At 50.2% G+C, this 24,192-nt stretch overlaps 1 protein-coding gene and 2 long non-coding RNA genes across 3 annotated transcripts in view; all 3 read left to right on the forward strand.

Annotated features, from left to right (window-relative positions):
* Positions 1–5,567: 5,567 nt before the first annotated feature.
* LOC142824478 (uncharacterized) lies at positions 5,568–9,845 on the forward strand. The gene is made up of 4 exons (XR_012899343.1): positions 5,568–5,719; positions 8,254–8,409; positions 9,110–9,230; positions 9,645–9,845. It is a non-coding gene; the product is annotated as an uncharacterized LOC142824478 (long non-coding RNA).
* A 2,584-nt stretch (positions 9,846–12,429) lies between these two features.
* On the forward strand, positions 12,430–15,680 carry LOC142824479 (uncharacterized). The gene is made up of 3 exons (XR_012899344.1): positions 12,430–12,586; positions 13,674–13,898; positions 15,539–15,680. It is a non-coding gene; the product is annotated as an uncharacterized LOC142824479 (long non-coding RNA).
* A 1,445-nt stretch (positions 15,681–17,125) lies between these two features.
* Positions 17,126–24,192, forward strand: part of LOC102455781 (uncharacterized) — a 41,917-nt gene continuing 34,850 nt past the window's right edge. The window contains exons 1-6 of the mRNA XM_025181428.2: positions 17,126–17,299; positions 19,397–19,617; positions 19,735–19,881; positions 20,628–20,792; positions 22,228–22,379; positions 22,670–22,838. Coding sequence (XP_025037213.2) covers positions 19,530–19,617; positions 19,735–19,881; positions 20,628–20,792; positions 22,228–22,379; positions 22,670–22,838 — 721 coding nt within the window. The 5' untranslated portion in view covers positions 17,126–17,299; positions 19,397–19,529. The remainder of the gene's footprint in view (positions 17,300–19,396; positions 19,618–19,734; positions 19,882–20,627; positions 20,793–22,227; positions 22,380–22,669; positions 22,839–24,192) is intronic.

The following is a 24,192-nucleotide window of genomic DNA, read 5'->3' on the forward strand; positions in this document are numbered from 1 at the left end:
AGCCCGCAGAGCCAGCCCAGTCCTCCCCATCGGGGGCTCGTACCCCATTCCTCCCTTACCTCCTTCCACTTACCCTTCCCTAGCCCCCCTTCTTATTGATGTACAAAATAAAGATAACGTTTCTTCCAACATTGACTCTGTCTTTATTGAACAAAACTGGGGGAGACTGGGAAAAGGAGGTGGGAGAGGGGAAGAGAAAGGCTGGGAGAGGGGAGGGCAACTAACATGATCAGGGGTTGGGACCAGGTCCCAGATGAAGAGAGGCTACAGAGACTGGGACTGTTCAGCTTAGAAAAGAGGAGATGGAGCGGGGATAGGATAGAGGTCTCTAAAAGCATGAGTGGGGTGGAGAGGGTGCATTCAGAAAAGTTCTTCCTGAGTTCCCATAAAGAAGGACTAGAGGACACCAAAGGAAAGGAATGGGTAGCAGGCTTGAAACTAGTAAGAGAAAGTTGTTGTTCATAAAGCAAAGAGTTAACCTGTGGAACTCCTTGCTGCAGGAGGCTGTGAAGGCTACAACTAGAACAGAGTTTAAAGGGAAGTGAGATCAAGTCATGGAGGTTGGGTCCATGGAGTAGTCTTAGCCAGGGGGTAGGAGTGGTGTCCCTGCCCAAAGTTTGTGGAAGGCTGGAGAGGGATGGCACGAGACAAATGGCTTGGTCACTGTCTTCGGTCCATCCCCTCCAGGGTCCCTAGGGTTGGCCGCTGTCGGCAGACAGGCTACTGGGCTAGATGGACCTTTGGTCTGACCCAGGACGGCCATTGTAAGCTCAGGGCTCAGGGTCGGGGGTCTCAGTGGACCCCCTTGATTTTCATGCACACCTGCTCCTGGGTGGCCAGGCTGGCAGCTCTCCTGCTCTAGACGGCCACTTTCCTGTGCCTAGTGCGGAGATCGTGGACGAGGTCCACGATGTCCGCACTAGCCCAGGAAGGTGCCCGCCTCTTGCGGTCCAGGGCAAGCTCCCGGGAGCCGCCAGCCTGGTCCCAGGAAGAGGGGGAGGGCTGGGGGACATCGGGTGGGTGGCTCTGTGCCGTGCCAGGTGCAGGGTCTGCTGGCTGGGTGCTGGCAGGCTTGCACCTGGCATGGGCACCGTAGCCAGCCCGTGCCCCTTTAAGGGGTCCGGGGCCGGGAGGGGGGCAGTAGAGTTTCCCTGGTGTTGGCCAGAGTGGCCACCAGGGAAACCTGGGGAGGGCTAGCCTCCCACTAGTTCGAATTAAGGGGCTACACACCCCTTAATTCGAACTAGTAAGTTCGAACTAGGCTTAATCCTCGTAAAATGAGGTTTTCCTAGTTCGAACTAAGCGCTCCGCTAGTTCGATTCAAATTCGAACTAGCGGAGCGCTAGTGTAGCGGCTATGAATGTTAGTTCGAACTAACGTCCGTTAGTTCGAACTAACCTTGTAGTGTAGACATACCCAAAGGGACTTTATAGTCTAGTTAGTCTGCTGATTGCCAGACCTCCCCTGCTGATAACTTACAGCTCATAAGTTACGGCTTGAGTTATGAAGGCTGACATCCCTTACAATGTTTTTATCTCACTTTAACTCCTATGCATTTCTTGTTTGTGTAAATATCCAACCCTTTCTTTTAAATACCCTCCTATTACCTTTTGCTAATGCCGATTTCATTGTTTTTTCAGGTCATTACTGTGTGTTAGCAGGACAGTCACATGTCACAGGACCTTGTTCAGCTGGGTATTACTGCAGTGCAGGGAATCCCACATCGACACCTACCCAGGGCCTGACGGGGAACTTATGTCCTGTGGGAAATTACTGCCCTAAGGGATCTGCTCTTCCACAGCCATGCCCTCTTGGTTATTATAGCAACTCTACCAGGAATACTAAGAGTGAAGACTGCCTCCTGTGTGCCCCAGGTACAATAATGGGAGAAGGATCAAAGTGATTCTAAGCTGTTTCTAGAAGTTGTGAAGTCTTCTGAGAAACTCGGCATCTTTAAATCATGCAATGGGGATAACTGCTATTTCAGGGATACATAGGTTGGACCAAGTTGAAAATAAAGTCTCTTGCTATTCCTCACCCAGGAGAGTGTGGGTATGTCTACACTAGCCCCCTAGTTCGAACTAGGGTGGCTAATGTAGGCATTCGAACTTGCAACGCCCGGGATTTAAATATCCCGGGCTTCATTCGTATGTTCCCGGGCGGGAGCCATTTTTAAATCCCCTTAGTTCGAACTGACTGCCATGGCTACACACGGCAGTCAGAAGTTAATCTGAACTAAATCCTTGGTTCGTATTAACTGTTACACCTCAGTTAGTTCAAACTAAGGGGATTTAAAAATGGCGCCCGCCCAGGAACATGCAAATGAAGCCCGGGATATTTAAATCCTGGGCTTCATTTGCAAGTTTGAATGCCTACATTAACCTCCCTAGTTCGAAGTAGGGGGCTAGCTTAAACATACCCTGTGTGTCCAGCTGTTTCATTGTGCAACTTCCTACCGATTTCCTCACTCCCCTTACAGGATGGGTTGGATTGGAGTGTATAGATGGTGCAATGAGTGCTGTCTTTCTTGGCACGTTAGGTACATTTTATGTTAAAGCTGTTCCATATGGAAACAGATCCATAATGTGTATGGGGGTAGCCAGACCTCTTACTTTTTATGGTTTACTCTTCAGTTTTCACCTGCTGCTCTCTGTCTGTCAGCTCAATGACAGACAGACTCCATGCTCCCTTTTCTTACTTTCAGGGTACTTCTGCAATGTAACTGGACTCATATCTCCTGCTGGTGTCTGTGAAGCTGGGTTCTATTGCACCAGAGGGGCTGTTTCTCCTAGACCATCCATGGTGAGCTGTGCCTGGTGCATAAACATGATCAAAACCAGAGTTTGTGGATGTAAAGAACCAAATGTCTGTGTAGTTTTTCTCTCCCTGTCATATAAGTCCCACCACCTCAGGGGGCATCAAACATACATATTTGCAGTTCCTACATTAAACTCTCTCCCCCTTATTTGTTCTTGCCATTGGAACACTTGTTGTGTCAACCCCTCCATGACTCCCCTCCCCCCCCATCAGTACCATTCCCAAAAGCTATTGTTTGAGGGGAAGGGTTCTATCCCAGGCAAACTTCTCTCTGGATTTCTGAAACTGTTGGTATAACTTCCTTTCTTGACACACATAGTTTATTACAGCCGAAGGAGTGTACAGACACCAAACATCCCCTCTCTGTTCTAGATATAAAGCATGTCCATAACAGTACAACCTTTTCATATCCATGCTGCCTCACTCCCAGTTGTCCTATTATGGCCAGTGGACAAAGATAGGTAAAGAAAAATTGTATCTTTCATCCCCAAGAATCCCAGACTATTGCAAGCTATACACAGCAGTTACTCACCCAGCGCTGATGTATCACAGAGTCATAGGGTTGAGAGAGACCTTAGGAGGTCATGTATTAGCCTTTGGGGTGGGATTCATGACCCTCTTGCCAGCACGCAGTAATGCTGTACAACATGAGAGCAAGCGAAGAACAGTGCCATTTCCCTGCAATCACAGAAGTCTGCAGAACTTGAATATGACCAGAATGCTGAAACTCTCAACATGGCTCTTACCCCAAATACCTTGCGAACTTTAAAGAATGCAGAGACTCAGGACACTGGTGTCATGCCATGATACCTTTCCCCTGCCCCAGTAGCATCGCACTACACTGACTCTGAAGGACAGGCCGGACTACTTGATAAATTATCAGCATCACTTCCTACAGCAAGCCTGAGTATTCCTGGGCAGCCTCCTAAGCACCCCCCAGCTCATTCTGGAGATATGATGGGATTACACCAGCAGGGTTTGGACAGAGGTGAATAATGAACAAAGCATTTTGTTCTTCACTCCATCACTCCGGCTGTCAGCCCCATTAGGATCTGGTGTGCTCCTGCTACAAGATGCATTTCCTCTGAGGTTGCAAACAGGCCCAGATTCACACAGATATTCGGTCTTTTAATTTCCATTTAAATCAGTGGAAGTTAGGAGACTAAAGACATTTGAGGATCTGGGCCAGTGACCCCAGTGGGAACATCCTTTCTAACAACCACACTTTGTCTTCACAGACAACAAGCAGCGGAGGGCCATGTCCTCCCGGACACTACTGCATAACTGGGAGCAGCAGAGCCCAGCCGTGCCCTACAGGGAGCTACAGCCCACTCTGGGGCATGGCACAGTGTTTGGCCTGCCCAGCAGGCTTTTACTGTAAGGCTGGTGCCACCAATTACACAGACTGTCCCGCAGGTGAGTGCGGTCACAGCTATCTGTCCCTCACAGGGAGCGTGGGAAAGTGTGCCATCGGTGCACTGGCAGCTCCTTGTAAGGCTCCTCACAAAGGAAAAGAGCTAGTGGCTTCAAGGAATGCTTCCCTCTGGGTGGGAGACCCTGAACAGTACTGGTGAATCAGTCTGTGCACGGGGTGACACATCCCGGGATCTGTTCCTTTGGGAGAACTGACGGAGAGGGCACCCCAGCGCCCTTGCTAGTAGCATGAGACATTTCAAGCCTGTCTTCGCCATGAGGAAAACCATCATCTCTCTCCTAGGACATTACTGCCCAAGGAATACAGGGTTTGCCACACAGTACCCCTGTCCACAGGGAACTTACAGCAAGGATTTAAACATGAAGGATGCCTCCAAGTGCCAGGTGTGTCCTCCTGGAAAGCTCTGCTCCAAGCCAGGCCTGACAAGCCCTGATGGACCCTGCATGCCTGGATGGTTTTGCCCACCTGGATCAGCATCACATGAGCCAACATCCCCAGGTAATCACTCTCTGGCATCAAATGGAGAAGTGGAATGTTATTGGGACTAGTATTAGATGTGGTGGTTCTATACAACCATCAAGAGTTGAAGGAAAGGTCCCATAGACCCAGTGAAGGGAGGAAAAGATGCTGCTGCATGCAATAACATTAAGTAAACAAGAACCCTTGCTTGTGGAGAGGATGTGTGTTTGTGATGGGTGTGATGGGTGTGTTTGTGATGGGTCTGCGATCTTGGCAGGAGAACATCGCTTCCCCAGGGAGAGGCTGGGTGGGTATTTCCATTGTGGGAGGATGTGCCCAAGGAGGCTCTCCATCCATCTAACGCATGTGGATGGTGCTCACCTATGGTAGTGGTGAAGGTCACATGCTGTAAGTACCCACAGAGAAATAGAAGTTCTGCTGCTCTGTGTTCCTTTGCCTCTCTCAGGTCCCATCCTTTCCATTAGCAGGGTCAGAAGCTTCACCTCCTGGCTCCTTCAGATTGTGCCAAGCAGGAACGTTTTGTCCCAGTGGCTCGTCCCTTCCTATTCCCTGTACTTCAGGTAGGAGAAAATGTTATTTTTTGCCTGAGAATCAACATTTTTAATACAAACCCTTCCCCCCTCACACATACTGCCATACTCCCCGGACTCTCCCAGGCTTTCTCTGCGACACTGCTGTGATCTCCTAGTGACCGTTGCTTCCCTGGCCTCTGGGCCATGACAGTGTTGCAGTCCAATTGCTTTGAGGATCTGGTGGCGCAAGCTCAGGGACTTGGACGCTGAATGAAGGTCTCCCTTCTGTTCCCTTTTCTAGGCTCGTATTGTGCATCCGCAGAGCTGGCAGCTCCATCAGGTCTGTGTGATGCTGGTTTTTACTGCACTGGGAGGTCCACGGTTCCCAACCCAACAGATGGAGCAATGGGAAATATTTGTCCTCAAGGCTACGTGTGTCCCCAAGGAAGTTCCTCTCCTTCTCCTTGTCCCCCAGGTAAATCAGACAGCAGCTGCCGGGTGCCCTTCTTTCCTGTGTCTGATATCTTGTGGGACACGAGTTCCTGCTCTAAAGTCCCTTGCTGTGTGGTATGAAGCTAGCAGCCACAGTTCTTAAAGGATGGGATCTTAGCTTTCACTCTGGGGGTATGTCTACACTACAGCACTAATTCGAACTAACTTAGTTTGAATTAGTTAATTCGAACTAAGCTAATTCGAATTAGCACATCTAGACTTAAAAACTAGTTCGAATTAGCATTTTGTTAATTTGAACTAGCATGTCCACACTGAGTGGACCCTGAACCGAGGTTAAGGATGGCCGGAAGCAGTGCCGGCAGGGCATCAGGTTAGGACTTAGAGCATGGAGCTGCTGCCTCAGGGGCTGTGCTTAAAGGGACCTGACCCCCACCCCGGACACACAGTTCTCAGGGGTTCCCCACTTGCAAACCAGTCCTGGCTTGGAGTGCCCTCAGTGCCCACACTGGGCACATCACAGCACTCAGCCATCAGCCCGGCTGCACTTGCCACAGGCTGCCATGTGGAGGGGGGGGTTAATCAAGGGGTTTCAGGAGAGCTTCCACCCCGAGGAGCCCGCAGAGCCAGCCCAGTCCTCCCCATTGGGGGCTCGTACCCCATTCCTCCCTCACCTCCTTTCACTTACCCTTCCCTAGCCCCCCTTCCTGATGTACAAAATAAAGGACACGTGTGTTCAAAAATAGAAACTCTCTTTATTGAACAAAAATGGGGGAGACTGGGAAAAGGAGGTGGGAGAGGGGAAGAGAAAGGGTGGGAGAGGGGAGGGCAACTAAAATGATCAGAGGTTTGGAACAGGTCCCATATGAAGAGAGGCTAAAGAGATTGGGACGTCTCAGCTTAGAAAAGAGGAGACTGAAGGGGAATATGATAGAGGTCTATAAAAGCACGAGTGGTGTGGAGAGGGTGCATAAAGAAAAGTTCTTCATTAGTTCCCATAATAGAAGGACTAGAGGACACCAAATGAAATGAATAGGTAGCAGGCTTCAAACTAATAACAGAAAGTTCTTCTTCACAAAGCAAATAGTCAACCTGTGGAACTCCTTGCTGCAGAAGGCTGTAAAGGCTAGAACTATAACAGGGTATGTCTACACTACCCCGCTAGTTCGAACTAGCGGGGTAATGTAGGCATACCGCACTTGCAAATGAAGCCCGGGATTTGAATTTCCCGGGCTTCATTTGCATAAGCGGGGAGCTGCCATTTTTAAAACTCCGCTGGTTCGAACCCCGTGCAGCGCTGCTACACGGGGCTCGAACTAGGTAGTTCGGACTAGGCTTCCTATTCCGAACTACCTAGTTCGAGCCCCGTGTAGCCGCGCTGCACGGGGTTTGAACCAGCGGGGTTTTAAAAATGGCGGCTCCCCGCTTATGCAAATGAAGCCCGGGAAATTCAAATCCCGGGCTTCATTTGCAAGTGCGGTATGCCTACATTACCCCGCTAGTTCGAACTAGGAGGGTAGTGTAGACATACCCACAGAGTTTACAGAGAAGTGAGATAAAGTCATGGAGGTTGGGTCCATGGAGTGCTATTAGCCAGGGGGTAGAAATGGTGTCCCTGGCCTCTGTTTGTGGAAGGCTGGAGGGGGATGGCACGAGACAAATGGCTTGGTCATTGTTTCGGTCCATCCCCTCCAAGGTCCCTAGTGTTGGCCGCTGTCGGCAGACAGGCTACTGGGCTAGATGGACCTTTGGTCTGACCCAGGACGGCCATTGTAAGCGCAGGGCTCAGGGTCGGGGGGTCTCAGTGGACCACCCTGATTTTCATGGACACCTGCTCCTGGGTGGCCAGGCTGGCAGCTATCCTGCCCTAGACGGCCACTTTCCTGTGCCTAGTGCGGAGATCGTGGATGAGGTCCACGATGTCCGCACTAGACCAGGCGGGCGCCCGCCTCTTGCGGACCTGGGCAGGCTCCCGGGAGCCACCAGCCTGGTCCCGGGAAGAGGCAGAGGGCTGGGTGGCAGCGGGTGGCTGGCTCATCCCGTGCCTGGTGCAGGATCTGCTAGCTGGGTGCTGGCAGGCTTGCACCTGGCACGGGCACCGTAGCCAGGCCGTGCCCCTTTAAGGGCTCCAGGGCCGGGAGGGGAGCAGACGAGTTTCCCTGGTGGTGCCCAGAGTGGCCACCAGGGAAAGCTGGGAAGGGCTAGCCTCCCACTAGTTCGAATTAAGTGGCTACACAGCCCTTAATTCGAACTACTTAATTCGAACTAGGCGTTAGTCCTCATGGAATGAGGTTTACCTAGGTCGAATTAAGCGCTCCGCTAGTTCGAATTAAGTTCGAACTAGCGGAGCGCCAGCGTAGCGCCTATCAAAGTTAATTCGGACTAACGTCTATTAGTTCGAATTAACTTTGTAGTGTAGACATACCCTGGGGCTGTTAAATGAAGAGCATCCATCCCGAAACGTTGGCTCAATAACAGCGATGCTGCCTCTGCAGCCTAGAACACACATGTATTCTTCCCCAGCACTCAGCTCTCCATCCACGTGTGCTTCTTTTCAAGGTTCTTTTTTGGCCCATCGTGGTGGCCAATCAGCACAAGATTGCCAGCCCTGTTTAGCAGGATGGTTCTGCTCCCACCGGGGTCAAAGTGCACCAGAGGGGCAGTGTAAGGAAGGCTGGTTTTGCCCAGAAGGGTCTGTATCAGGCTCCAACCCAGGTAGGAGAGTTCTTGGACCCCTGTCTCACAGGGAAACGAGTGACATTAGCAATAATGGAAATGTTTCAAAGTCGCCCGTATCAGTGAGGAATGTCACTGCCAGGGCTGTACCCAGCTTAGCCCAATGGGGGAGCTCTGAGCAGCTCTGATGCAGCCCGAGAGCCACCAGACTCTGAGTTTCTATAGTGATCTCATGTTGGAGCCCCGGTCATGGAGCAGCAGCCCAGTGTGCTAGGTTCTGGACAAACACAGAGCAAAGAGACAGCTCCTATCTCAAAGAGCTCGCCCCACCCAACCAGGAAGCAAAGATTATCCCTTTGTGTTCATGCTCTGGAACAAAAGAAACAGGAAATCCCTGCCTTGTCCTTGTTCACGAAGCCCATTGTGGGTCAGGAGTGGGCTTCAGGAGCATTTGGGACACCCAGACCCCAGCAAAGTCAGTGGAACGATTTCACTGTCCATTGGACCTGGGCCTTAGTGAGATATTGTAGCCTCCAGTCTGGCTGGGTGTGTTTGATGAAGCTGTTAACTTGCCCCGGTTTCTCTTTAGTTCTTCATAAAACGTTCTCCTTATTAAATCTAATAGCTCTTTCCCTTTGACACCATCCCTTACTACTGCTGGCCATTACAGAACTACACGATACCACTCAGGAGTTATGCAGAGCCTCAGCACTAACCAGATCTCTTCTTTTATTCCTAGATTATATATGTCCTCTTGGCCACTATTGCCCCAGAGGCAGCCCAGAGCCCAAACCCTGTCCCTCTGGGAAATACCAGGACCAGACTGGTCAAAGCCTGTGTAAAATGTGCCCAGCAGGAAAGTAAGTGGAATCTTGCAGTGAGCCTCTTCCAGTATCCTGGCTCTTGGGCTGGAAATTAACATCTGAATTGCCTTGAGCTGCTCTGTTATACCCTTTGATATACACGACTGGTCTCCTTCATCCTGTCCTTGTATCTCCCTCTCTCATACCAATTTCTGTATCATGTGCCCTTCATCACAGAGTTATCGCCCTGTAGGCATGTCTCCAGGGAGTAGCAAAACGGTCCCCAAAATAACAGCTTCTCCCAAACAGGCTTCACTGTCCTAAGTCCTTCATTCATTTTCCGAAGGGCATTCCCCATTGCCTTGTCTTACAGTCACAGGCTATGGCTGTTGCATGGAGAATGGCTCTTCTTGGTCCTGGTGAAAGTGTGGGCTGTGACAGGTTAATGCCAACTTAGCCTTTTATTGTTAGGTTCTGTGGCCCAGAAGTCCAAATCCAAGATCACAAGGAGACCTTTCCACGTGGAGTGATCAAGCCAGCTGATTGCCCGGCTGGGTACTACTGCCTCTCGGGAACCAAAGCTGCCAAGCAGGACCCATGCCCTGAGGGCACTTTTAGTAACCAGACTGGGCTGAGCAGTGCCAAGGACTGCAGGGCTTGCCCTGGGGGAAAATTCTGTGCAGATGCAGGTAAGGAGCAGTCAGGCAGAGATTAGCTTCCCTGTCCAGGCTGGAAAGATCCTGCATTTTGTCTTGGAGGACCCCGCTGAAATTGGAGCAAGGACAGTGCATCTAGACTGCACTCTAAAATAGGGAAAAATGTCATATCTTTTTTTCGATTTAATTTCAAAAGAGGCTTTTTCAACATTTGGCATGTCTACATGGCGCCAAATTTTTGGGAAAAAGTGCTCTTTCGAGCCATCCCATATTCCTCGTAGAACAAAGTTTACAGGGATGATGAAAGAGCATGTCCCTTCTTTTGGAAAAAAAATTGAAAAAGTGGACACGTTCCTTGGACGTGGAGTTGCTTTTTCGGGATACTTCCGGCATCCCGAAAAAACAATGCAGTCTAGACAGAGCCACAAGTTTTCTCATCACGCATAAGAAAAACTTCAACAGGGAACCTGGCCTTGGAAAACTACCTCCCTGATTAACTTGTTTGATCTGGGATACCTATTTACACACTGGATATATTTTATCCTTTCCAGTCCCTGCCGTGCACTGTTGTGTGGTGACATTATGTCCTGGTAAACCGCTGTTTTGCTTCACCCCAGAAGTGGCCACATTTCAGCAGTGGGTGAAGCCATCCCTGCATAGTCTTCTAGGGATTCTTTAAGATGAAAAGTGCTCTAGATATAGAAGATCCCAATGTCATTATAAAGCCTTCGTCTCCGCAAGCTAAACAGAAAGGGGAAAGGACAAAGACAATGATGGTTTTGGTTTGGCCAGTCCTGATTGGTGAAGACCTAATCTGTGATTAGTTTATCCTGTATTCCCTCTCCTTGGGTATGTCTAGACCACATGCCTCTGGTGACAGAGGCATGTAGATTAGGCTACCCTGCATGGGAAAATGAAGCGGCGATTTAAATAACCGCCGCTTCATTTAAATTTAAATGGCTGCCGCGCTGAGCCGACAAACAGCTGATCGGCTCAGCACAGCAGCCATTTAAATTTAAATAAAGCAGTGATTATTTAAATCGCCGCTTCATTTTCCCATGCCGGGTAGCCTAATCTACATGTCTCTGTCGCTAGAGGCAGGTAGTCTAGACGTACCCCTTGGGTGGGTGGATGCCAGGTTCTTCATTAGACAGAAATGTCTCTGTGGATAAATCTGAGTGTGGCTATATCTAGACTGTAGGCTTCTTTTGGAAGAAGCTTTTCCAGAAGAAATCTTCCAAGAAACTTCTGAAAGAGAGCATCCACACTGCCAAAGCACATTGAAAAGCAATCTGCTTTTTCGAAAGATAGCATCCACACTGAACGGACGCTATCTCACATGGAATCTGTGATTACTATGGACTGAGTGGCCACTAGGGCACCTGTGCTTTTTCCTTTTTCTTCTTCTTTCAAAAGAACTCCCTCTTCCCTGTCTACACAAGCTTTATTCCGAAAGAGCTCTTTGGAAAAAGGCTTCTTCCTTGTAGAAAGAGGTTTACCAATGTCAGAAACCCACCTCTGTTCTTTCCATTTTCTTTCGAAAGAATGTGATTGCCAGGTCAACATATCACTCAGGTCCTACCTTATAAACACCCTGTTACCAATCCTTTGGTATGTAAGTGAAGTTTTTTTCGGAAAAACAGCTGTTTTTCTGAAAAAAACTCTGTAGTGTAAACAGCCTGTGGGAGCAGGAGAGCGCTTCATGGGGCATTTCTATCACTATTCTACATGCAAGGCACTCTGAGGAAGTGGGTCTGGCCACGAAAGCTCATCACCTAATAAACCATCTTGTTAGTCTTTAAAGTGCTACATAGTCCTGTTTTTTGTTTCATGGGGCATTAGACACTAAATTAATCTAGATGCAATGGCTTGGCCAGTTTAGGGTACCCCTGAGCCTGTGAACTACATAACGCTTCTGTTTTGTTTATTTTTATTCTCTTCACCAGGCCTCCTGACCCCAAGTGGCCCTTGTTTGCCTGGGTTTTACTGTGTTTTGAAGGCACGTGTACCTAATCCTGTTAACAATGAAACTGGAGACATGTGCCCAGCAGGACACTTCTGTCCCCAGGGGAGCAGCACTCCAGTGCCATGCCCTACTGGCACCTTTCTACCCCAGCCTGGAATGGCATCTCACAATGCTTGTCTGCCCTGCCCTGGGGGGAAGTTCTGCCATGGAGAAGGGTTGGCCAGTGTTTCAGGTGAGTAGTATACATCATAGATGTGCAAACATGGGGTTCATACAGTGGTTGTATGCCAGAGCATCACCAATCAGTAGCTAACCTAGGTCTGGGACTGGCCCATTATGATTTGTCAGACAACAAGATGCTGGAAAGGGTCAAGTTCTGAATCCTGTTCCAGCTTTAATCAAATGGGAACTAAATGTGGACAATCCCTAGTCAGATTAAAAGCTGGGTGAGACCGAAATCTCTCAAACCCTTATGAATTTAACAGCTAGATTTCTAGAGCAAAACCTTCTAAGACAAGACCAGAAAAGCCACCAGTGCACTGGCCTTTCTGAGATTCATCAGTTGCTTAGTCTTGCTCTTGAAATTCTCTGCTTTGCAGGAACCTGTCATGCTGGGTATTACTGTGATATGAAATCCACCCGGCCAGACCAGAAACACTGTCTACCTGGATTCTATTGCCCCAAAGGCACTGAGTCCCCAGTTCCATGTGGCGCTGGAAGTCTCAACCCCCATGGTGGGAAATGGCACTCAACAGACTGTCAGCTCTGCCCAGCCGGATATTTCTGCAGTGGTATTCGTTTTCATCAGTGTTGTTTGATGCATGGGGAGGAGGTGGTGGAGAAGCAGTCAAGTGGGAGCAGATGGTCTTCCCAGCTTTATTTCCTGCACATTTGTCTTAACCAACATTCCAGGATCTATCCTGCTATCACTGCAGAGAATCACATTCAATCAATAGCCCGTTTCCTTTGGCCAGTGTTGTGGGATCGTTCCCTGCAGGGTTTGTCCAGGCTCGTTTGATATGTCTCAAGTGACGTGTCTTCCAACACTTCCCGTGGGTGCCTCTTCCAGGCTTAGACATTTCACCATTCCGAAGGGCTTCTTGGCAGGACAGGGGTTTCTTTCACTTGCCTTCATCCCATTTCTCTTTTCCTCTGCCTCTTCTTACCACATTGCCCATGTGCTCAGAGTCACAAAGAAAATGTCTGGTGTGGCTCAGTAAAATGAAGCAATGTAGGACCTTCTTAACAGCATAATAAAGCCCTAACAGGAAGACAAAGGCACTGCACGCTCTCAATGCTAGAGATGTCTCCCCCATACTCCGGGGACATGACATAGCCTAGCTAGCAGGTGTTTGACAGTGCTTAGTATCCAGGAGCGCCCATAAGTGAAGGATCATATTATTGCTCTGAGATGGCTGCTACTGTTCCAAGGACTTGTGCCTCCTGTCTGTGTATCCAGGCGTTTATTTGTCTCTATCACTGTAATATTTGAGCACCTCCCAACCACTAGCTCACTCTCCCTCCTGGAAGGCAAAAGATTGCTGTCCCCATTTTACAGACCGGGAACCAGAGGCGAAGTGTGGTGCCCAAGTTCCCACAAGGAATCTGTCGGGGAGCAGGAAATGAAGCTCAGACCTCGTGGGTCCCAACTCAGAGTTGAACCCAGAACGCCAGGCAGCCCCAGGATAGATACTTTAGAGCAGGTCTCTGATTCGTTTGGTGCAGTGACTGGCTTGCCTGGGCAATGCAGTAATAAACATCTGACTTTCTGAGGCTGCGAAGGGCATTTGCTTCCAGATTTGACTGCGTGTGTGATGAGGCCATGTACCTGAGGGATAGGATGGGAACCAAAAGGATCTTTTTCCTCCATAACTGCAGGGCAAGGAAAAACTGCTGTAGAGGGACTGTGCTCTGCTGGTTACTACTGCCCACCAGGCCAGACCTCAGCTACTCCTCCCTCCTATCGTTGCCCCCGTGGCTTCTACTGCCCTGCAGGATCTGCCGTTCCCGTGGCCTGTGAGAGAGGGACTCACCAGACACAGGAAGGGAAAGAATCATGTGACACCTGCCCAGCAGGATTCTTCTGTGAACCATCCAGCAAAAGTGAGGGATGCTGGGGAGGGCTGTGGTATCTGTTGCTGGGGAAAGGCTGGAAACTCTCTTCTAGTTAAGCACAGTGGGATGTATTCTCCTCCGAGAAACGCGAGTGTTTCATTGACTTCGGCCTGTGCTTACTCATTTCAGTACGTGCTTTCCCGGTCGGCATCGCATGCATTGGTATAGAGGGGAAGGGTGGAATGTAGTTCTGCCCTAGGCGGAGAAGAAATAGACCTGCCAGAAAGCCAAGCAGCAGGCCAGGAGGGGCGGACAACACTAGGCATTTCTACCATCCAAGCAATGAAGCTTTGCAGCCAGACTAACATAGCAACCAATAATGGTGATGGCTATTCCGGTAGCACCTCCCATCCGGAGAACCAAAAGCACTTAGCAAGATCTACCTACCATGAGCATTTCACACATTGCCCTACTTTTGCCTCGTCTTGGGAGGAAGGTGGCTGTCCCTACGCCAGGGGTGGGCAATCATTTTTGAACGGGGGGGGGACCTCAAATTTCAGAAGTGGCTGCGGGCCACCGGGAAGGGGCTGGGTCTCAGGTGGCAGGGGTGGGGTCAAGAACGACCCTACTGGGAGCTTTGCTTGGCCTGGGGTCCCTCCCCCGACTTCTGGCCAATGGAAGAGCCCTGGGGCAGAGGGGAGGTGCTGGGGGCTAGTCTGCTTCCGGAGCTGTCTGGGGTGGGGGTTTAGAATTCACATAACACGACTCGCAGCTCCTGGCCCCGCTTAACCAGCCGCACGGCAGGCACAAGCCCTTCGAATAGAAACAGTTGAAAGGGCTCGTGCATCCCGGTCAGCAACCTGGCCAGTGGGCCCGAGAGCTGCGAGCTCTTTCAATTGCTTCTGTCCAAAGGGCTTGCACCTGCCGGGTGACCGTCAGGAAATGCAGCCACCCAGCAGACGTGAGCCCTTTAAATTGAAGCAGTCGAAAGGGCTCGTGCATGTCCAGCTCCCTAGCAATGCACGAGAGGCGCTGGGAGCCCTTCAAGCTGTTTCTATTTAAAGGGCTCTTGTGTTCCCCCCGGCTGCCAGGCAACATGTTACCCGACAGGCGCGGGGAAGGCTCCAGCCCTTTCAATAGAAGCAGTTAAAAAGGCTCACGCATCTCTGAATCCCAGGCAACGTGCTGGGGGCTGGACCTGGAACTGCCTCACGGGCCGGATCAAAGCCCTGGGCAGGTCTCATAGACTCATAGACTTTAAGGTCAGAAGGGACCATTATGATCATCTAGTCTGACCCCCTGCACAGTGCAGGCCACAGAATCTCACCCACCCCTCCTAGAATAATCCTCTCACCCCTGCGCTGCTCAGTGCTCACTAAGGGGACGTCTGCACTAGAGAGGAAGATTGAAGCTGCCGCTGTCGAACTTGCAGGGTTCGAACTAGCGGTCGAGTTAAGAGAGTTAATTCGACGTGGGAGGGGCACTCCGGTGGATGCTGGTACCCCTGCTTTTACGAGGAGTAAGGGAAGTCCAAGGAAGAGCGTTCTTCCTTCCACTTCCTGCAGTGTGGACAGCACCAAAAGCCGAGTAAAGCTACTTCGACTTCAGCTACGCAATTAATAACTCCCTTGTCACAAGGGAAACGGTCATGAAATCCCCCGAGCAAATTGCCACTGTTTGTGTCCTAGGTTCTGGGACACAGACACCAAGGCTGTGCCCTAAAGGGCACTTCTGTCCACCCGGTACCAGCTTTGGTACAGAACATCCATGTCCCAGGGGTACATCTGGACCCACGACTGGTGCCACTGCGGAATCGGACTGTGAACCCTGCCCAGCAGGTAAAGAAAAGTCTAGCACTTGAAGGAAAGATGAAAGGTCAAATTCTGCCTTCGGTCACTTTCTCAGCAGTTGATGGGTTTTTCTTCCTTTCTCCTTCCCTTCTCCCCTCTTTTTGAAATATAAAGCAGAAAATCTGTACCCCATGCTCCATGTTTTGTCATCTGAAGAAGTGGGTTGTGCCCACAAAAGCTCATGATACTATTTAAATATGTGTGTTGTCTCTAAGGTGCTACAGGACTATCGTTTTTTTTAGTTAGACCAACTTGACGACCCCTCTGAGGCTCTCTCAGCAGAGATGACACACTGGAGATCCCTCACTTTGGGTTTCTTTTCTGCTTATTTCAGGCATGTATTGTTCATCTCTAGGACTGTCCCAGCCCTCGGGGCTTTGCCACTCGGGCTTTTATTGCACCCAAGGAGCCATCCACCCAGCCCCCATCAGACACAAGGTGCGTGAATGCCCGGTGAAGGCTTAGCTGCCCACCATGGCATCCCAATGCAGCCATCCTGGGTTTGGACCAGGGACTAAGGATTTGGTAACACTGTAATATTCCCGGGTAATAACTTCCCGACACTCCAGTAATGCCCGTGGAAGCTGCAGTGCTAGGGGCCATTCCAGCAGAGCGCTGGGATGTCTCAGATGTTGTGGGTGAGCTCCTTGGCGCTGGGAGGCTGCTCCACTCCTGAAGAGTGCTGAAAGGACTAGGCGGTGCCTGCCTGCTGAGATGTGAGGATGCCTTGGAATCCATCCCTGCCATGTCTTCATTCCTGCACCTCTCACACGGGTGCTGTGCAGCCTAGAGATCCCACTGGCTGATTCATGGCCAGCGCTGGACTGACCAGCATGCCAGAGGGCCCTTTTAAGCCAGACAAGTCGTACTGCAGCGAGTGCTCCCATGGGAGCAGACCTGCAGTGCTTAGCTCACATCCGTGCTTTCCATCTTTCTGCAGCACTAAATGACAGCCCCATGTGTCCAGGGTACATAAGAACATAAGAACGGCCGTACTGGGTCAGACCAAAGGTCCATCTAGCCCAGTAGCCTGTCTGCCGACAGTGGCCAGCACCAGGTGCCCCAGAGAGAGTGGACCGAAGACAATGATCAAGCGATTTGTCTCCTGCCATCCCTCTCCATCCTCTGACAAACAGAGGCCAAGGACACCATTTTATCCCCTGGCTAATAGCCTTTTATGGACCTAACCTCCATGAATGTATCCAGCTTCTCTTTAAACTCTGTTATAGTCCTAGCCTTCACAGCCTCCTCTGGCAAGGAGTTCCACAGGTTGACAACACGCTGTGTGAAGAAGAACTTTCTTTTATTAGTTTTAAACCTGCTGATTAGTTTTAAACCTGCTGATTTTCCCTCTTTTTTTGTTTTTTTTTTTGTTTCACAGATGGAATCTGCTGGCCCACCTCTGCGTGGAAATGACATCTGCCCTCCTGGGCATTTCTGCCCCACTGGCACAAGCCATCCTCTGCCCTGCCCTCCTGGAACCTATTCCCCCTCCCTGGGCCTGGGGGCAGAGGAGCAGTGCCAGCCCTGCCCAGCAGGACGCTACTGCAGTCAGGCAGGGTTGTCTGATCTGTCCCAGACATCGCCGTGCAATGCAGGGTGTGCAGTGTTCTCATTCTCTTTTCTATTGGCAAACTGAGACCTGCAGGCCTCCTTTGCAAGTAACCCTGGGGCACCCGGGAACACATCGTCATTAACAAATACGGGCACAGGACTCAGGTGATCCAGCAGTTTGGTAACAGGATATTGAGCTTTTGCCTCACAGGTCACCAGTTAGAATCCAGCCCGAATTGATAGTCATCAAATATCATTGTTGGCAGGTGGCTGTCCACTAACCTGTGCAAAACGCATTGGCAGGGTCAGTCCAGTCCTGCTCGGATAGGACATTTGGTCTGAATCTCTGTTGTCCTGCACTTGTTCGTAATTGTTTATGCCAGCTGGGTGTAATGTGCGACCCCACAACACCTGGGTCATTCTGTAACTGTCTTTGCACGAGCAGCCAACAGAAAGTCCAGTCTAGCGACACAACTGGCCCTCTTGTTGACAATCTCCAAAGAGATGTCAAGGATGAACCGAACCGCATAGACCCTACTGTCTCCCCCTGAAGGGGCACTGGACATTTCAGGTCCCTTATGCAGCCAGAAGTTGGTCGGTCTGGTGTGTAGACGGTACGGAAGCCTTCAGTCTTCATGGCTGTTAACCGTGCGCCTCCACCAGCGCTATATTCAATGCAGAGGTGTTTCATTTGCTGCAAACTTATGATTCAGCTCAGAGATCTTGCCTATTGTGATGCCACGTACTGTACAATTTACAGGCTTGCTGACAGGGCGGGGGTAGGGCAAAGGGGGTGGTTACCCTGGGGCCTGGTGATTCAAAGGGACCGGAGATTCTGGCTGCCACTGCTGCTACTGTGACAACAGCAGCTGCTGGAGCTCCAGGCCCTTTAAATTGCTGCCTTGAGCACTGCACTGCCTGTTCTAGGCAGCTCTGAGGACTGGGGGGGGGGCACGCCATGCTCCAGGTGGTATTGAGGTCTGGCTGCCCTGCCCCTTCTGCCCAAGCCCCCAGCCGCCCTGCCCCCACTTGGCCTAGGGTCCCCCGCAGACTGTCAGCACCCCTGGCAATTTATTAACACAGATGATTTTCTTTTAGTTTTCCTTTCTCTTCCTGCATTAGGTTCTTTTCCCACAAGGTGGTGCAATTATCAATAAGAAGGACATTACAAAATGCTGCTTGGCCATTGCTCATCCATCTCACAAACATCCCTCACAGCGAGAGACGAACCATGCTCCGTGTGTGTACATTATTGAAGAGAAAGCTCAGGGGTGACTTGGTCACATGACGAACACCTGTATGGGGAGAGGCTGGACCCCGTTTGGTGTAGGAAAGACGGCTTCTGGCAGTACAGCCTCCCTGAGAGGAACTGGGAAGTCAGTCTCCCTTTGGCTGGAGAGTCTATCCTTTAGGCAGGGCGTGCATCAGGGTCCATGTGGTCTCCTTAGCCCAGAGGGAGATGGGAGAGGTTGTGGGGGCATGGGGATTTTAATGACCGGGCTTATTAAATGCTGCTTGTATTTATGTCACCGCTGGGGCAGTGATATCCACAGGTAATTACTGGAGTTTGTTTGCTGCCCCAGATGCAGGTTGTATGGGGACTCCCTTCCCCTCCTCCCCCCTGCTTGGAATTGGTGTTCTGTGCAGCAGAAATGTGACTCAATAATAAAGAAGTAAAGTTAGCCACCCAAATGACAGTGGCCTAACTCTCCGTGGCTGCACACTTCTCCGGACCGAGGACAAGGGGAGCTGAGCAGTTTCGCCCAGTTGAAGTAAAAACCTCTGTTTTGAAAAGAGCAGTTTCCAGATCTGTCATTATGAAAACCCCCATCTGGCCAGACGGGGGGCATGGTGTGAGCCCTAAGCTACATTTGCATTGAATGCTGGAGGTAGATTTTTAGCACATTTGCTGGATCTGAGCTTGTTCGGGGATATATGGGCTCAGGTTGGAATTTATACCCCAAGCTCCAAGTGGAGCCAAACCTCAGTTGCAACAGCAGAAACAAATAAACATTTTACAACTGTCATTTACACTGACAATCAAAAGTCCCAGATATGCCCAGCCCCCGCCCGTTTCCTCCATCACAGCGGTGCTGAGAGCCCCACGTTCCAGCTCTTTGAATTCTCTCCTCTCACTTGCAGGTATGTTTGCCATGAAGGAAACTCCGCCCCCTGCCCTTCTGATGGGATTCGTGGTTACAAATGCCCAAGTGGCTTCCATTGTCCTACAGGCACCAGGCAGGAAATACCCTGTGAACCGGGAACTTTCAGCCCTATGCCTGGAGCAAGCACCTGCCTCCCTTGCCCGGCTGGTATGACCTGCAGACTTGCTGCCACTGTGGAGCCAGTCAGCTGCCCCAAAGGTGAGGAGCCCAGCTTCACAGCAGAACCCCCACACCCCCGATGAGAGGTTCACGGGGTGGAATCTTGACGTTGCTTTGTTGCATGAGGAGTTCCTAATGCACCCTTTGCATTTACAGGTTACTATTGCCCTGCTCACACTGCCATGCCCCTGCCATGCCCTGAAGGTACCATGAACACCCTGGAGGGGGCACTGTCTCCCACTGCATGCAAACTGTGCCCAGTGGGGAGGTACTGCAGCGGGGACGGTAACTGGGAACCAGATGGTAAGTTGTCCTGATAGATCCAGGACCACCAAGCACTGGAAGTCCACGAGTGGGTCTTTCTGAGCTGCATGGGGAGGTGGTGGAGACTCCTCTACAGAGATCAAAGGAAGGGAATTAAAGGAACCTCATTCGCTCCATCACTCTGTCATACTGTTCACTGAATGTGTATGAAGAGATTTGGATCTGTCATCTTGAGTCCTTTAGTTCCCCTCCCTGCAATTCCTGTGCTTGTTCCCTTCCCCCTCTCCTTCTTGTTCTCTTTTCCTATTGTTTCTCCCATTTCTAGTTTCTTCCTAGCTTGCTGTGCTCTCTCCTTCCCTGCATCCCCTCCCCTACTCTCTGTCTCTCCCTAGCACAGAGCAATTAAGATGATGCCAAGATGCAGAGGTTTGAGTTATGAAGGGAGAGAAGAAAAACTGAGCTCATTCCACAGGACAGTCACTCCACAGGAGGGAAGGAAAGGCCAGGGCGGAGGGCGGAAGGGGGGGGTAGTATAAATGATTCAGGGAGGGTGGAGGTAGACACCGAGGAAGGGAGGTCAGTCTAGAATAAAAGGGCCCAGGAAGTCAGAAGGAGGTGGGGATACAGGGAAACCTCTGGTGGACTCTGTACAGGAGACAGTAGAAAGCTGCTTTTCTCCTGGCCCGGCTGCCTGGTTCTGGGGTTGAGGTAGGTTCTTCCCCCAACCTCTGTGGAACTAAGTGCCACGGGCTGAGCCCTGAGCACCCCCTTTTTTCCAATGGCAGGTCTGTGTTCAGCCGGCTATTACTGCTCAGGAGGAGCTGCCGATGCTGTTCCACAGAGGACACCCAGGCTCCCCCTCAATGGGCCCTGCCCACCAGGACACTACTGTCCGGAGGGCACTCAGTTCCCAGTCGCTTGCCCCGTGGGCACCCTGAGTAACGCCACCGGTGAGTGCGTCTCCTCTTGGGCATTTTGCCTGGGATACACGGAGCAACCGGGCCTAATGATGCTTGTGCAGCGTATAGTGACAGATCTATGGCTGCCTGGGAACATTGTGGTTGATACAGCGCGGGACGCCAGGGCCACTGGGAAATTCCAGATTTAAAATGAAGATGCAATTATAGAAGCCAAGTCCCTGTCCCTTGCATTAAAGGAGATTCTTCCTTAGGCTATGTCGACACTACAAAGTTTTTTTTTTTCAGAAAAATGGCTATTTTTCTGAAAAAAACTTGAATTACATCCACACTGCAATCACATTCTTTCGAAAGAAAATCGAAAGAAGAGGGGTCTTTCCGACATTGGTAAACCTCTTTCTATGAGGCGTACAGATAGTTTGGAATAACTACATAGTTCGAACTATCTAGCCCGTGCCGCGTGTAGCCGCGCGGCACGGGGTTCGAACAAGCCGGCTTTTAAAAATGGCGGAGCCGGCTTTATGCTAATGAAGCCCGGGAAATTCAAATCCCAGGCTTCATTAGCAAGTTCGGTATGCATTCATTACCCCCCTAGTTCGAACTAGGGGGGTAGTGTAGACATACCCGGAGTTCTTTAACAAGGGCTGTGTCTAGACTGGCCAGTTTTTCCAGAAAATCAGCCGCTTTTCCGGAAAAACTTGCCAGCTGTCTATACTGCCCGTTTGAATTTCCACAAAAGCACTGAATTCCTACTGTAAGAAATCAGTGCTTCTTGCGGAAATACTATGCTGCTCCCGTTCGGGTAAAAGTCCCTTTTGCGCAAAACTTTTATGCAAAAGGGCCAGTGTAGACAGCTGAGATTTGTTTTCCATAAAAAAGCCCCGATCACGAAAATGGTGATCGGGACTTTTTTGCACAAAAGTGCTTTTGCAGAAAAGTGTCCGTGCCAATCTAGACGCTCTGTTCTGAAAATGCTTTTAACAGAAAACTTTTCCGTTAAAAGCATTTCCGGAAAATCATGCCAGTCTAGACATAGCCAAGAAGAGGAAAGAGGAAAAAGCACAGGTGCTTTGGTGACCACTCCATCCATAGTAATCACAGCCTGAATGCGAGATGGCGTCCATTGCGGGGACACTATCTTTCAAGAAAGCAGATCGCTTTTCGATGTGCTCTGGCAGTGTGGACGCTCTCTTTCGGAAGAAGTTTTTTTGAAGATCTCTTCTGGAAAAGCTTCTTCTGAAAGAAGCCTGCAGTCTAGACACAGCCTTCGTGCTCAGCAGCATAGTGCCTGTGACGTACAGTAGGACAGTTTGGTTTACAGCCAGTGGGGACAGTGGTGCAGACGTTAGCCTCCTGATTGCAATATAATGATCATAAGCAAATACAACACTGATGTGACTGGTTCAGATGAGTTCTTCCTCCCCTACCTGCCATTCCCTGTAACTCTAACTTCCCCCTTCCCTTCCAGGTGGTTCCTCCCCGGGCAGCTGTGTGCCATGCTATCCTGGGTTCTTCTGTGCCAGTATCGGTCTGAGCTCACCTACAGGACCCTGTGCAGGGGGTTTCTACTGCCCAGCAAACTTCAGCTCCTTCAGCCCCACTGCATTCCTCTGCCCCAAGGTACTGATCTCTGGCTGGGATCAGACAGCGATTGGGTCTCCAAACCCATTCAGTCTTGTAACCTCTGTCGGTATTGCCCATTGGTAATGGCCAACAATGCCAGGTAGCATTAAGCTAAAGAGTTTCCACCTTTCATTTGGAGAGAAGTGGCAGAGGCCATGGGTCCAATCCCGCCTTAGTTGAGTCAAGAGGAGTTTTGCCATAGGCTTCAGCAGCTCTGATTGTGACCCTTACAAATGAATGTGCATGGATCTCTATGCATTGCTCTTCCTTCTGTTTCTGATTTCTAGGGTCATTTCTGTTCCTCTGGGTCTGCCCAACCAACCCCCTGCCCCACAGGAGAATACCAGCCCAACAGGGGTTCTGAGTCCTGCATTCCTTGCCAACCAGGTTTCTACTGCCAAGAGGCAACTGCAGGAGACCCCCAGCCCTGCCCACCACACTCCTACTGCCCTGAAGGTATGTAATCGATGTTCCTTCACAGGCACGCTAGTATATGCTGGTTCATACTGCTCTCCTGGCTGGCTGTATAGCATGTGCCAGAATATACCCTTCCCTGCCACACTGCTACGTCTGCTTTCCCTTCCACTCCTGGTCCCTTGTCTGCTGGGTATACACCTTCCCATTGGTCCTATGTCAGTGCATCTCACTATAAGCAAGGAGGGAATCTTCTAACAGCTGGGGAATGGGAGTGTAGAAGTGGAGCAAACCTTGGGCCATACCTACCTTTGCCTTATACCTGATGGACTCATTTACACCTGTGTGATCTGGATGTAAAACATTATCCAGTGACAATGCAGTCCCTCTGCACTAGTGTGAATGACTCACAGGGTGCCTGGCGGGCAAGAATCAGACCCTTTGTGCATATCTTCCCCCAAGTTGATGAGAGGAGGGAGAGAAGAAGTAGTGTAAGTGTGTGTGAGATTACTAGATTTGATTAGTCACAGGAGAAGAGCTCTGACAGGCAGGAGCCAAGCAGAGCCCTTCTTCATTCGGTAGTGCCTTGGCCTCAGGCTGCAGTGATTTATAAAGTTTGTGGATGACATCAAGCGGGGAAGGGTTGCAAGGGCTTTGGAGGATAGGGTCATAATTCAAAATCAACTGGACAAACTGGAGAAATGGTCTAAGGTAAATAGGGTGAAGTTCAATAAGGACAAATGCAAAGTACTCCACTGAGGGTACATCTACACAGCAGGGCAAAAGTCGAATTAAGATACGCAACTTCAGCTATGTCAATTGCGTAGCAGATGTCGAAATAGCTTAATTTGGCTTTTGGTGCTGTCCACACAGCAGGAAGTTGAAGGGAGAAGACTCTTCCTTTGACTTCTCTTATTCCTCGTAAAATGAGGGTTACAGGAGTCAGAGTAAGAAGTCCTCCAGTTCAATATTATCCTGAAATAAAGGCTTGTAGTGTAATAAAGCCTTGATTTAGACGGTGCTTGGTCCTGCTGTGAGGGCAGGGGACTGGACTTGATGACCACTCGAGGTCTCTTCCAGTTCTAATATTCTAGCACTATGTAGCTAGAGACATAAAGAGTAACAAGAAGACATTCTACAAACATATTAGAAGCAAGAGGAAGACCAAGGACAGGGAAGGCCCATTGCTCAGTGAAGAGGGAGAAACAATAACAGGATACTTGGAAATGGCAGAGGTACTTAATGACTTCTTTGTTTCAGTTTTCACCAAGCAGTTTTATGGTGACGGGATACCTAACATAGTGAATGCTAGTGGAAATGGGGTAGGTTTAGAAGTTAAAATAAAAAAAGAACAAGTAAAAAAATATGTAGAAAAGATAGATGTCTTCAAGTCAGC

Source organism: Pelodiscus sinensis, unplaced genomic scaffold (genome assembly GCF_049634645.1).
Source record: "Pelodiscus sinensis isolate JC-2024 unplaced genomic scaffold, ASM4963464v1 ctg35, whole genome shotgun sequence".
NCBI classification, from domain to species: domain Eukaryota; kingdom Metazoa; phylum Chordata; order Testudines; family Trionychidae; genus Pelodiscus; species Pelodiscus sinensis.